Genomic DNA, 14,549 nt, shown 5'->3' with positions numbered 1-14,549 from the left:
TCTCTCTCTCTCTCTCTCTCTCTCTCACACACACACACACTCTCTCTCTCTCTCTCTCACTCACTCTGATCGGTTGTTGTTTTTGCTCTCGAGGTTACCGCTACTGACGAAGACATCGGTGATAACGGCCGTGTCACGTACTCCATCCAACATAGCGACTTTTCCGTTAACGAAACAACGGGTAGTATCACTCAAGTCAACCCAGTAGCCAATCAGCGCGAGGAGGTGTTCCTGGTACAAGCATGTGATAATGGACAATCCAGGTAACCATTCGCGAACACCCGGTGTCATCACTAGAACAGCTAGTCTAGATTGCCCTGTCCGTATATTTATTCTGTGTTTCCCATCTCCAGCCCGCCCTGAATTTTCATTTCGACGTGAAGTAATTAAGTTTTTTTACCTCAAGTTTTCTTCTCGCTTTGCAAACTTTATCCTCTGAAAAACAAAAACTCGATCTTTCTTCATCCACATTTGTTAAAACAATGTTCCCAAGTGACTAATATTTTATAAATTCATAAAATAAGTTTCATAATTAATGCAAATTTGATTTGTGTTTTTCTCTCTTCTGCAGTTTGAGGCTGAGACGGGAGTCACATTATAAAATATGGATGGCCCTGTTGGCGGAATTGAAATTTATCACCACTAGCAAAAAATAACGTTTTTGTAGACTATTCTTGTATAAATTCTTACTATTGATTTTTAATTTGTAGACTTAGATGCTTGCATAAGCAGTATCATCGTTTCACTTGGCGGTATCGTAAAGTGTAAAGACCTTCCGTGTATCTTTCCTTAACAACGGTGTCTCGTATTAATGCCCTTTTACTGCAGTCGCTGCAGCAGCGAGCTGATAACCGTGACGTTCCCCGACCAAAACGTCACCTCCTCCAAGAGGACTGTTAACGTTACAGAAAACGTCGCCGCTGGTACAATAGTCTACACCATACCGGTACGTAGTGCTCCTGGGTGTTTGGAATAAAATATGTTAAAATTGTTGCCGATTTTTCATTGGCCATGTTAATCATTAAAGACAACGGGTGACTTTTCAAATTATATTACATATTGTATTAAGAATGATTTGGCGATATTCTTACTATATCACATAACAAGGTGATGGATGATGATGATGATGATGATGATGATGATGATGATGATGATGATGATGACGACGATAATGACGATGATGATGCAGTTAAGAGAAGAGATGTTTTTTACGTTTATTACATGCATTAAGATATAACCGTATCTCCAAACCATCTCATGGTCTGGAGCTGCCCGGAGAAGGGCAGTTAGGACATTAGATCCGGGACAAGTCATACAAAGGACGTTAAGTGTTGGCACTTGAGACATAACTCGGTGTCCGTGTTCTGTGTCTCCGTGGGGTCTCACTATGGCATCTCACATGGCTGGTGTTGGCATGGTATCTCAAAGCCATCTTAGAAATAGGCGATCGTAACCCCCATACTTTAACACTGGAATTCAGTTGTCGTGACGCTAACATCGCCTTGTGGAACAGGGCCCATCACTATGATATTGATGTTAGTCCGGACTAGTACAAGCAGACACACGCACGCACGCACACGCGCACTCACGCACCCGCCAACCCACCCACGCACGCACGCAATCACAAGCTGTTACACGTACGAGGGTCGATCAAAAGTACGTAGCCTCTCGATGTCCAATGTTGAAGAGCTTCCATTTTATTTTGAAGGAATCGTTAGTAAAGCCATATCCAAAATTTCACATGTGTGGGTAATGTGGCTAACCAGATATTTGTCATCACAAACATTGGGGTATAATATTTCTAACAAAATTGCAGAAAATGAAAAACGATTTGTCTTTTGATACTTCTTGGATAACTGTATGCCCTCTGATAATGTCCTTTAAAATATGTTCAGTATAGTATTGGATGACTTCCCGTCATGATCAACAGTCAAAGATTTAGATTGCCTGATTTATATTTAGTCTGTGGTTATTTTTTAAGGACACCCCAATTTTAATCTTTCAAAAACATTGTGTCCAGATATTCAAGCTTGCACTGTTTACAATATATTGTCAGCTGACACTTGTGTGACCATTCAGTATTTAGTTTGAACCCTTGGCATCATGTATGAATAAGTGAAAACATTAGAATACGCTATCCCCTTATGATTACGTCATCTGAAAGGGGGATGGGTAGTGTCTCCAAAACAAGCTCTTTCAGTCAACATAAAGGGAGGAGTCACTTTAACAAGCGATTGTAATTTCAAATTGCTTTTTTATGAACTTTAATATCTAAGTGTGATTCTAGGGGACTTCTATCAATCTCAAACACACAAAATATTTCTGGCAAATTATATTTTCTGGAGTTTTTGATGCATTTATTGTAGATTTTGCGGTTTTTGAGGGTACCAAGAGAAATGGTCAAACAAAATGAGGATCGTGAAACTGGAACATATACAAAACCAAATTGCTTGAGCTTGACAGATAATATGTAGAAAAACAACAACATAAAAATAACTGCATTTGTATCGTTTTCTTGGTGATTCTACATACTTTTTGATCGCCCCTCGTACTTGTCGCCATATAATTGCAATAATCCTGAACACAATATTTATTTCCCAATCACCTTCCCCGCTTGAACGTGTATTATGTTATAACAGTTCTCTAATCCTCTAGCGAATGACGCCATGCTTTTAAGCCGGGTTAAAAGCTCTCTTCTCCTTACAGATCGCGTACAGCGGGTATCGCCTACAACTCACCACTCACATGAACACCTTCAAGATCGTCGAACAGTAAGTGATGTGTACACTGCCAGTCTTGTTGATGTGACATGGTAGGTATGGCGACATCGATCTGCGGACATGTACCCGTCATTCCATACGCCATCTTGACATCTTTCGTAGAAGATTACTGAGCGATTCAACCCGGTGCTAACAGATTAACTACAGTGCGGGCAATGCATATCGTTTTATTAGTGTAAAAGCCTACCATTTATCCAAACTTTTCGTTTCATATTTACGTATACCCGGATTGAATTGGTCTTCAGTAACCCATGCTTGTCGTAAGAGGTGACTATCGGGATCGGGTTGTCAGGCTCGCTGACTTGGTTGACACATGTCATCGTATCCCAGTTGTGTAGATCGATGTTCATGATGTTGATCTCCGGATTGAGTGGTCCAGGTTGGAATATTTACAAATCACCGAAAAATTGCTGAATACTTGACAAACTTGAGTTATATTGATAAGATGAGTGAGAATGTATCGTTTATAAGCTGTGGGCCACAAAACCCATCATTATGCGTAATCAGCTTTTACAATGTAAACAATCTATAGGAATGATCTTCCTGCTTGACAACGGTATGGAAACGACACACTCCTGTAATAAGGAAGTTGTTATGCGTAACGTGTGTCTATTTTGTACTTCCCAGCTTCTAGAATGCCAATCAAAGAAGCTTTTACAGTGTCTAAACTCATTACAAGCAAATAAAGTTAGATCGGTTTACGGATCATTTGAACCTACACAAACAATAACATCTTTCTGGGTGAATCTAACACACGATGCAAACATAACTGGGAATGTTACTGGTGAATATTCGTTAAATTGGCTGGTTAATAAGATACAAGGTCCGGTATAAGCCGTCGTATTAATGCACCTTGCACCAACAGTTTCTGAACATTTACCCTAAATGTTCTGACATAGTTTTCCAAATCTATCCGAAACTGTAGGTAACAGTAGAAATGTTTACGATACACTTCATCATTATTTTTGGTAAGCATATACCTGGAAGAAGGATGGAAACATGGTGTATGCATGTTTTCATGAATAATTGATAGATATAAAATATCCCGTTACGTGACACACTGAATACTGCATTGTATGGTATGGTTGCCACCCCCAGAGACCATGTCCAGCAAGTAGTGACCGCCGCCGACATCGACCGCGAGAACACCACCAGCTACACCCTCGTCATCGACGTCATGACAGGAACTACGGTAGGTAGTTGGGGTGGCGGGGCACTGTGGTAGAGTAGGGGGATACAGGGAGAGGGGGTGTGTGTGCAAAAAAGGACTTGCTGGGCGCTCTCAAATGAAGTGCATCTTGAATGAACGCTGTATGTACATGTGGGATTTGACGGTTTCAGGGAATGGGTAGGGGATTCTATATGTGGACTAGGTGTTTCCTTTCCGCTGCAGATTAAAAACCAGTTAATTATTTTTTAAATTGAAAACATAAGGCAATTATTATTTTAAACACTAGCAGCTATACATTATTTTGTGGATGACTGGTTCATTCATTTTCAAGCATAATTATTGTTCTCAAGCAAGTTAGGGCACTGTGCTTTGTCCGATTAAATCCCAGGTTTCATCATCACCAACCCCAACCAACCCCAACCAACCCCAACCCCCAAAGTGTATAATATCAAATGGGCCGTACTGAACCGTTCTTCACATCACATCACATCATCCCTTAATGTAGATTTATTGCGAAATAGAAGTAATAACTTAACATCTTATAAACATGATTCATGTTGAGACATCCTTGCCTGACTATGTATGCTGTGTACTCATGTTAGTCGACCGAAGTAAAGTTTTGGAACCTCTCCTTTCAGATTGAAGCCAATATCACCCTCCACGTCGTCGTCCTTGACGTGAACGACAACGCCCCAATCTTCAACATGTCAGACTACAGTTTCAGCGTCTCCGTCGACGCTAAAATTGGAGACGTATTGGGCGTGGTTAGAGTGAGTGATGTGAAGCGTCATAGACCTGTCATAGATTGATATAGCTGAATGACCTCCCTGGCAACTGTAACATTGCTGTGTTTAACTAACTGTTTGGGAAAACAATATATAGAACACATTTAAAACATGCTTTTACATTTTATTATTAAAAAGCTTACTCATCTTCTCAACAGACTTTAGTATGTCTATATTTGGGTAATGAACGCTATTTGTTATACGTCGAAGGTTGACTAGCAATTGACACTTGTCGCGTGGTCAGGTTGATCTTGTTTGACGGTTTTCATCGCATGATGCTCATTCTCATTCTGTCTTACAGACTTGATTATTTACAAACCGCCGTCATATAACTGGAACAAGTAGTTGAGTGTGGCGTTAAACTATTGTAGTGATGGCCTTGTAGCTGCAGCAACTGCTAGAGTAGTAGTAGTAGTAGTAGTAGTAGTAGTAGTAGTAGTAGTAGTAGTAGTAGTAGTAGTAGTAGTAGTAGTAGTAGTAGTAGTAGTAGTAGTAGTAGTAGTAGTAGTGGTAGTAGTAGTAGTAGTAGTAGTAGTAGTAGCAGTAGTAGTGAGTAGTGAGGAGGTAGTGGTAGGAGTAGTAGTGAGTAGTAGTAGTAGTAGTAGCAGTAGTAGCAGTAGTGGTAGTAGTAGTAGTAGTAGTAGTAGTGGTAGTAGGTAGTGGTAGTAGTAGTAGGTAGTAGTAGTAGGAGTAGCAGTAGGTAGTAGTAGTAGTAGTAGTAGCAGTAGTAGTGGTAGTAGTAGTAGTAGTAGAGGAGGAGTAGAGGAGGGAGTGGTAGTAGTAGTAGTAGCAGTAGTAGGAGTAGTAGTGGTAGCAGTAGTAGTGGTAGTAGTGGTAGCAGTAGTAGTGGTAGTAGTTGAAATAAATGCAGTGGTCGTGTACCAGGCCTAAAAACCTTGACCTAAAGGTACGAAGAAAATTTATGCTAGAATATATAGGGAAAATGAAACCTGGGGATAGTTATAATCATATAATGATGATCTCCCCTACTTCCAGGCGTACGACCTTGATGAAGGCATCAATGGAGTAGTAACCTTCGGCATCCAGGGCACAGAGTAGGTATCACCTAGTACTACTAACAACATGCTAATAATATTAATATATATTTCATAAAATATTCTAGCATTACGCAGGTAGCGTGTATTTAGACGGTATCTTCCTGTGGGATGTAATGTGACGTTCTGTTTGATTGGCAGATCTTCCATGCAGTTTGACATCGAGGGAAACACGGGGACAATAACGTTCAAAATTGTGCCAGAATCGCCAACTGAGGTGCTGGTTGTCGCAACGGACGGTGGGGTTTTCCCTCTGAAGACTACAACTGCTGTCGAGGTGATTACTACTACTTAATAAATGTCGACGGTGTTCTTAGCCAGTGACAATTCTATGTCTATAGTTGCCAATGTTTGCCTTGTAGGTTGTTATTGCTGGTGCACAGAATGCATACGCCATGTTCCACGCACCGGCGGAGAAGGGGGACATTGAGAAAGATAAAGACTCGCTTGCGGGGTGAGTCTGAAGTAGCAGGGGGTAGGGATGAGGAGATGTAGATGGAAAGACTGATGAACAAGCATCGAGGAGAACAAAGGGCTGGGTGTACATTGCATCTTGATGTCAGAGCTAGGGCCCTATGTTTTCGAAGCATTCGTAGCCCTAAGGATTCTTAACTTTGATCGTAGCCAATGTGTTAAGAATGGGCTTAAGAAGTTCTTAGGGCTACGAACGTTTCAATAATAGCTAGCCAGGCACTATTAATGTTGTCGTTAAATATTTTGATGTAAGGCATGGATATACTATTTATTATGCTAATGATGCTAATGATTTAGCAGAGAAAGGCGGGTATAGTATAAAGAACATGATATATATTCAAGTAATGTCAAACGTGTAATTTTCTTTCAAGGCAAATATCTGCCATTCTGAACATCAGCATCGATATTGGCAACATCCAGAGCGCGGATGTAGACAACGGAGCAAGGTAAGTTAGCTACCCTCTAATCGTCGCCATCGAAGTACTTACACTCATTGGAATCTTTACCCATGCTATCAACACTGGCCTTAGTTATGTACAACCCTTCATGATAAAACGTAACTGTACTCAGTAACAACAGAAAGCGAATTACGTAAAATGTGATACGATGGTGAACAGAGACCCATAGATTGATGTTTGCTTTTGAAAACATGCAAAAGAGTCCTAAAGTGAATATGAATTTTGTTTATAACCAGCTGTGTTTTGAGATAATGTCAATAAAGCGATGTTAGAATTGTAACGTCACGTAAGAGACATGGGAAGTGACATTTCAGGATTGAGTAATGGCTTTCAAGATCCGGGGTAGAACAGGTCTTCAGCAAACCATTCTTGCCACAAAAGGCGACTATGCTTGTCGTAAGAGGCGACTAACGGGATCAGGTGGTCAGGCTCGCTGACTTGGTTAACGCATGTCATCGGTTCCCAGTTGCGCAGATCGATGCTCATGCTGTTGATCACTGGATTGTCTGGTCAAGACTCGATTATTTACAGACCGCCGCCGTATAGCTTTAATATTGCTGAGTGCGGCGTAAAGCTTAACTCACTCACTCACTCTTCCATTAGCAGGCACATTGGTATCAGCAGAACACACAACTGACCAGGATGACAGTCTCACCATCGAACACACACCACTTTGCCTTGATTAGTTGCGTTTCTTTCCATTGCTGTATATTACTTACTGTGGTATAACACTACATGACCGTTAAGTGTAGCGCCATACCTGGTAATACAAGAGTTGCTTGTTTGTTGTTTAACGCCACACGCAGCAATATTCTAGCTATATGGCGGCAGTCAACACACCAATCGAGTCTGGACCAGAAAATCCAGTGATCAACAGTATGAGCATTGTTCTTACGCAATTGGGATACGATGGAATGTGTCAAACCATGTCAGCGAGCCAGACCACCCGATCCCATTAGTCGCCTTTTACGACAAGCATGGGTTGTTGGAGACCAATTCTAAACCAATTCTGCAAGAGAAACTGATGTTACAAGAACTTCCTGCTACTAGTATCAATATTAGTTGCATCTGTGTGATGTGTTCAACTTCACGTGTTGTTGTAGCTCCTATTTCCGACTGACTGCTAAAGAGGCGACAGTCCATCGAGATGACCTGACAGCGTGAGTATATCTGCCATACAGACAGCCTATAACTGGGCTAGACAAACAGGATTAAATCTTCATACCACGTTTACACAAATGTGTTTACCCGAACCCTGACATTCACACAGACGAAATTCCAGACCCTTTTAGAGGAGGCACAGGGGTTTGAATCTAGTCCAGTAGAAATTATAGTCAATCTTTTCAATAAATATGTAAAATCAATTGCGGTAAATATAAGCATCTCTTTAGCAACATCCCCAACAGTGACCTATATTGTTAAACGGGTATAATTCACTTTGACAATTTCAAGTACATATTTCAACTTTCTAATAATACTAATGAGACTCCTAGACGTAGTTTGTGTGTTATTACTGTTATCATCAATAAAGTTGATGCTGTTAACAAAAACATAATGTGCTTTTAATTATTTAGTCTAAAATTTGCTAGAACTGCTGATTTGGATTTATGTATAGTCCCTTTCTCGTGTCCATAATTATTTATGCGTGTGCGTGTGCGTTTGTGTGCTGTTTGATTGAAACATATTTTATTCATTCATGAAAAGAATTGGTCACAGGTTATCCAACTTAGAATAGTTCTCTCCAAAGGGCGTGCATGTGCGTGTGCGTGTGCGTGTGCGTGTGCGTGTGCGTGTGTGTTTTCAGCCAAACCAATGTCATATTGCCTTAACCGGTACACCGTAGGGAAGGTGGTCCAGCTGGAGAGGTGTCCCTGTACACTAACGTCATTCAATTCACATGTTCCTCATGGAGTTGAGATTTGTTAAGACCACGTGTTTCCGAAAATGAAGGTGTGTTATGAGAACCGTGCCCTTGTTGTCCAGGAAGGTGAACAGCAACTACGACAGAGTACTGGCTCTGTTCTCCCCCTACCAGAACAAGTCTGAAGAGGTCTTCACGACTCCCTTCATCGCTCTCCTCGCCGCCGCTATTGTCGTCGCCGTCATCTCTGTCATCGTTATCATCGTTATTGTTCATATAAACCGAAAACGTCATCGGTAAGTATGTAATAACGAAAGGAACCGCAAGGACGCTGATAAACATTACAGTAAAAAACTCGGAAACAAAAACAATCGGCCATCTAAGACGTTTATCTGTTATATATGTTCACGCAGCCCATATGCATGTTTTAAAGGTATCTCATAAACGTAATAACGATAGGATGAAATATATATATAGAACGTAAGTGCAAATAACCAGACTGGACTAATCTCAGGAACAGATTCAGAAAAATAGCTGTGAAAATTATACTGATACACTGAATTAGGGTGTTCTTATTGTATGCGATCATATCATTCACTTTGAGGCCTGTTGTAGGACTGTAGTCTAGCGAGGCGCTACTTCCGATACTTAGCTGGTTCCCGGCCCAACTTGCGATATGCGAGACGGGGCCCAGCTTACTTCCGGTACCAGATTTCCGGTGACAAACGCATATTGAAGAACCAGTTGTGGTTCCAAATTGCGTGACCGCCAAATATGACTTTACTAGACCGGACCAAGAGTACATTCATGTTTGACTGTCGTAATAGTTGGCTAATTTGGGAATGGGAAAGTTGTTATTCCTGCAAGGATTATCGGTTCCTTAATGTCAACTAACAACCATGATACCATTTGAAAAGGTATGAAACATTGTTTGTCACCGGAAGTACTAAGGTCTCGCGAAGTGCCGTGACCTACTTATGTGCCCTATTCAAAATGTCTTAGCGGACAATGCCTAACAGGAACTGGTCTGCCAACAACCTTTGCCTTTTTGGACAACACAAGCGTATTTCATTCAGTGGTTGTAGCATAGATTCAGAACGACGTGGACCAGGTCTATGATCAGATCTACTCACACCCAACATCATGTGTGCAATTGTGAGACACTGTACTCGATAACCATGAAGAATGGGATGACAGGATCTGCTGCTTAACAAAGTGGACTCAAACATCAAGCAACCACAATTTTGTTGGAAAAAGTAACAACATCATGCTCATTTAATAAAAAGCAGACAGTCTAACAAAAAAGGATTTAAAGGCGACACATATGTTTGATTTAACGTATTTATCCACTAGACATATCCGGTGGTCAGTCTGTACTTTGGTATTGCCCTTTGAATTGAACCCTATAGCATGTTGAAGTGAACGATATGCCATATTGGAGCCAAATATTGGGGCAAGGGAACATTGATTACTTTTCTCGAGCACCGCACACCTACGATTATAATCATGTTAACATAACATTAGAAGAGATAAAGTTGAAAGTTTTCAGATAATGTTTAAAGCATATCACTACATTGGTCACCAAGAGGTGTGAAGAGTTATGTCCCTTAGTTCCGAATCCAATAACCGTTTGGAATCCAATTCACATTCATTGTGATTTTAGGTGCGCGTAGGTGAAATGACATGTAATGGCAGAGGAATAGACTAAGTTGATTTACGATGAATACTCCAAAGCAGCGTCTGTACTACCTACTTTGGAATTGTTTTGAGTTGCATGTAGCGCCTATGTGGTTAATTACCGACGTGTATGTTCCAGACACCATGAGCGTCTAGTGAGGAACCTGTCCAAACAAGGCACCATCTACGAGACCCAGGCAGTGGAAGAAGAAACCGTCGGGGATAGGCAGTCTGTCCATAGTCAGACTGGTTCCACTCAGGAGCTGCTGGGGGCGGCACAACAACCCAACGGCGACGCTGTCCCAGTCGTCAACGAAGGCTTTGTCGAGGATGATAACAACAATGACAACAGGGCTGGAGACGAGAATCAGGATACGGTAACTCAGTACACCCACATCGAGGAGGAAGCAGAGAGGCGTGAGATAACGGAGGGTGTCATTGTTGACCTCAGTTCAGAGGAAACCCCGGAACCAGAACATGTGGAAACTCAGAGTCATCCAAACCCTGACTATGGGGATGGGGAAGAAGAGATAGCAAATCCAGACTATGCAGTAGTGGTTAAAGAGAAAGAACCAGAAACTCAAACTGCCCTTATGTCAATTGAAGATGAAGATGTTGACCAAGATGATGAGAAGGACGAGACGGTACCATCCCATGAGGCGGATCCCATTCTTGAACCACTCCAGGAACCTAACATTCCACCACCACGGGACATACATGATGAAGATCCTCGGGACGTAGAGGATGAAGCTCCTGCGGACGTATACGAGAATGAGGCTGTGGAAGATGATGAAGATAGCAGTGACGGATTTCCCCCTCCTCCACCGACCCCTCCTCGGGTGAGGAAATCTGATCCTGAAGATGAAGAACCGTACGAGGCAGAAGATGAACCCGAACCAGACTACGCGAAGAAAGTGAGATTCAGCGAAGTCCGAGTTCAAGTCATCCCTGACCCAAAGGACGAGGACGCTGTGGAATCTGACGTAGTTGGTGGAGGGACAGAGGGGGCGGAGACGGACGAGGAAGACCACACAACGAAAAGTGACCGCCCATTCGAGGAGATACAAAACCCAGCTGAAGACATTGATGAAGATGACGGCACATTTATAATGACTTCCTTGTGAAGACAACGGTGGTTGCCGGAAATATCTATAAAACTGATTCCGTATGTAACCTGTTGCAGTGATTGTTGTTACCTTAGAGATGGTAACAGGAGTACCTTCTGAGGTATGACTTTGCGTCTGTTTGCAATGAACTATACTATTTTACATTAAGTAATCATTTCATTATGACGGTATTTTGTGAATATCTCCATATACACTAAAGTTGTTATACATGAGTATACACGTATACCATACAGAGTATTGGAGAATCAGTATTGCATTGCAGTATAGTCTTTACCACTGTTGCAGACATAACAGTTAAAGACACGCGTCTTTATATTGATGTCATGTCTGATAGACTGTCTGGTCAACACAATGAACAAAGACTGCCAGAATGACATTCACCAGTCATCAACAAGATCACCTCATCCCTAACTACACATCATGCCAAATATATGTGTTGCCAAACCAGATGCTTCCACTGTACCCTAGTTATAAGCTTACAGTTATGCCAGAACTGCTGATGCTATGTATCTTGGCATGTATACTGTACTATCCCATCGTGATTCTGGTCAGATTCTGGACGCATTTCACAGTCATAACCATTGTAGGTAAGGAAATGATAATACACACATAAATACACGAAGCGGGCCATAGGAGAAAAGCGCTTTCTTTTACATCTGAAAAGACGAAGCTTCAGTCGCCGAACTGTGGCAGGTAAGATGGGCTTAGGTTTGCACCACACCCATGTCAACCAGATAGGAGTTTTACATTAAATTGTCATGTATATTAACATAGGGCGGTTGACCTCATGTTCAGTTCTATCGTACAATGTCTACGTGAGTATATATGCGGTAGCTTGGCCCGATAACCTGGTGGGTCATTGCTGTCATTTTTCAGTCGGATCACTGTCCATTAGACCAGCGTACAGTCAAACACCGTACAGTGTACGTTAAACATCGTACAGTGTAAGTCAAACACCGTACAGTGTAAGTCAAACATCGTACAGTGTAAGTCAAACACCGTACAGTGTAAGTCAAACATCGTACAGAGTACAGTCAAACACGGTTGTGTCGAACTTCTAATAGCTCGAGCTGTGGGTCCCTTAACCTTCGACAGAACGATGGTTGACTGGATACTACAATTACCCTCGAAGTCCAAAACGAGATTCTCATAGCTTTCCTATATCTGCCCAATCGTTTTTCAAAATACAAAATGTTTTACACGTGATGGCTTTAATTGTTCGGAACTCTAAAGATAGTGCGCTAACGAGTGAATCAAATGATTATTGAAACTGCGTGGCTGCAACCTGATAAGATTTGTGACGCTCAGTTGTTGACAAATCAATGTCACATGAAGATGATGGATTCCATATGCAATATATCGGTGTTTCTCCATATTGCATTCCATCCTTAGCGTTATTTATCACTGCACTGAAACTCGGTATCAAGGTTGTGAATTATCTATCCATTCCGAAATGTACACTATTCAAATGAAGTTAAAGGACTTCCGATATGTTCATATGACTATAGTTAGTGTCATGTTGCATAGCCCTGACATTTAACTGTCAAATGATCTTAGACTTCTTTTGAGTAATATAGCAACTGCAGACTGCTTAACACCAGGGTGTTTTTGTGGAGTGCGTGCTGTTTTCATCAAGGTTAGAGTTATTGTTTGCATTAAGGGTGGTCAATAATACCGGTTAACCGGTATATTGCAATTCGAACTTCACAATACGATATATTGCGGTACACTTTCCGCGAACCGGTTCACCCGATACGATCGGTAATTTTCGTGATGTAGTCAAAACTAATAGTAACATTTGTATTTCCTTTATATTATTATACATTAACAGTTTTGAAAATGTTTAATGTTCATTTAATTGCATTTGCGTGACTTTTAAACCATATATATAAAAAATAGATTGGTACGGGCAAACCAAAATGGCGGACGCCGCTGCAAACGCTTTTACTCGAGATCCAAACTTGTTCAATTTATCTCTTGTACAATCACATATGAGTCCTCACAGTGGCCAGTGGAATTGTTTCAAGAGAAAGGAAACAGTAATTTATTTACCTTAACCCATGTGTTGTACTTTCACAATATATTGCAATACATATTGCAATACGCCAACATTTATCACAATATATCGCAATACGAAAACTTTGGCAATACCCAACCCTAGAAATTATTTCTCTGAGACAATCTTGATAAAATATACGAAACAGGAACCGAGAGACTGTCTTCATTCCTATAACATCAGTAATCTAGACTCGCCAAATAGTGTTGACTTTCATGGATATATTTGTTTCAGGGTCTGTATAACAGACTTCAAGCGGGATGGGTTTTATTATTGTGATGCATGTGCTAACGTGGAATACGCCAGTATTCACTGTTTTGTCTTCCATCACGACTTTCATACTTTTCTCATAACAGCCTCAAGCAAAAGGCCTTCTAAGTGAGTTTTCTGTAATTTGCATGCTACTTGTCCAGTACATATACACAGAAGCTTGTGAAAGTGTTTTCTTGTTAAATAAATATACGTTTATCAGAGCTAGTACAAAAGAAAACAACGAATAACTCCGGTTCATTAGTGGAACATTGGACGTGCTTTACAACCAAAGCATTTCCGAGAAGCACCAAAGTGGGTTTATGGAACTATGTATTAGTTACTGGAATACATACAAATTCTTTTTGTATTGTTAAATATTTAAAATGGAAATCAGACATTAGCGTATGCAAGTCGTGTACCATAAATACGACAAACATGTCACTCGTTCCTTCTATCCTACAGGTACAGCTTGACAATGATCGTGCAAGTACCCTGTGGCGGTTATATTCACCCTTATATTTGATAAGCTCATCGCAATCTGTGAGAAAGATATTCAATGAGCATATTTTATTTCTCACTGGTATTATCTATACAGTATATCTATATCGTTGATGTGATATGTACATATGCATTATATATTCAGACTCAAAATCGTTTGATTTTTATGTACATTCTTGTTGAATAAAAATATATTGAATTACATAAGCGTTATTACTAATGTGTAAATGTTTTCCTAAGCCAATACTAATTGATAATCCTGATTCAGATAAGAAGAATATTTTATATATGTGGGTTTATTGATAGAGCCGAACCTCAGAATGAACTGTGTAATATTGTAATTTTTTTGTGTGGA

General features: G+C 40.7%; 1 protein-coding gene across 4 annotated transcripts in view; it reads left to right on the top strand.

Annotated features, from left to right (window-relative positions):
- The window catches only part of LOC124290624 (cadherin-23-like), a 49,085-nt gene extending 36,493 nt beyond the window's left edge, over positions 1–12,592 (top strand). For all 4 annotated transcript variants that reach the window (XM_046727391.1, XM_046727393.1, XM_046727394.1 and 1 more), the window contains exons 15-26: positions 94–263; positions 829–946; positions 2,707–2,771; positions 3,879–3,972; positions 4,590–4,721; positions 5,733–5,791; positions 5,933–6,068; positions 6,154–6,245; positions 6,637–6,711; positions 7,827–7,883; positions 8,707–8,880; positions 10,401–12,592. In XM_046727391.1, the coding sequence (XP_046583347.1) occupies positions 94–263; positions 829–946; positions 2,707–2,771; positions 3,879–3,972; positions 4,590–4,721; positions 5,733–5,791; positions 5,933–6,068; positions 6,154–6,245; positions 6,637–6,711; positions 7,827–7,883; positions 8,707–8,880; positions 10,401–11,385 (2,157 nt within the window). In that variant the 3' untranslated portion in view covers positions 11,386–12,592. The remainder of the gene's footprint in view (positions 1–93; positions 264–828; positions 947–2,706; positions 2,772–3,878; positions 3,973–4,589; positions 4,722–5,732; positions 5,792–5,932; positions 6,069–6,153; positions 6,246–6,636; positions 6,712–7,826; positions 7,884–8,706; positions 8,881–10,400) is intronic.
- The last annotated feature ends 1,957 nt before the right edge of the window (positions 12,593–14,549 follow it).

The sequence above is a fragment of the Haliotis rubra genome, unplaced genomic scaffold (genome assembly GCF_003918875.1).
Source record: "Haliotis rubra isolate DU_JTF1 unplaced genomic scaffold, ASM391887v1 Scf47, whole genome shotgun sequence".
NCBI lineage: Eukaryota > Metazoa > Mollusca > Gastropoda > Lepetellida > Haliotidae > Haliotis > Haliotis rubra.
This window is presented reverse-complemented; position numbering and strand designations above follow the sequence as displayed.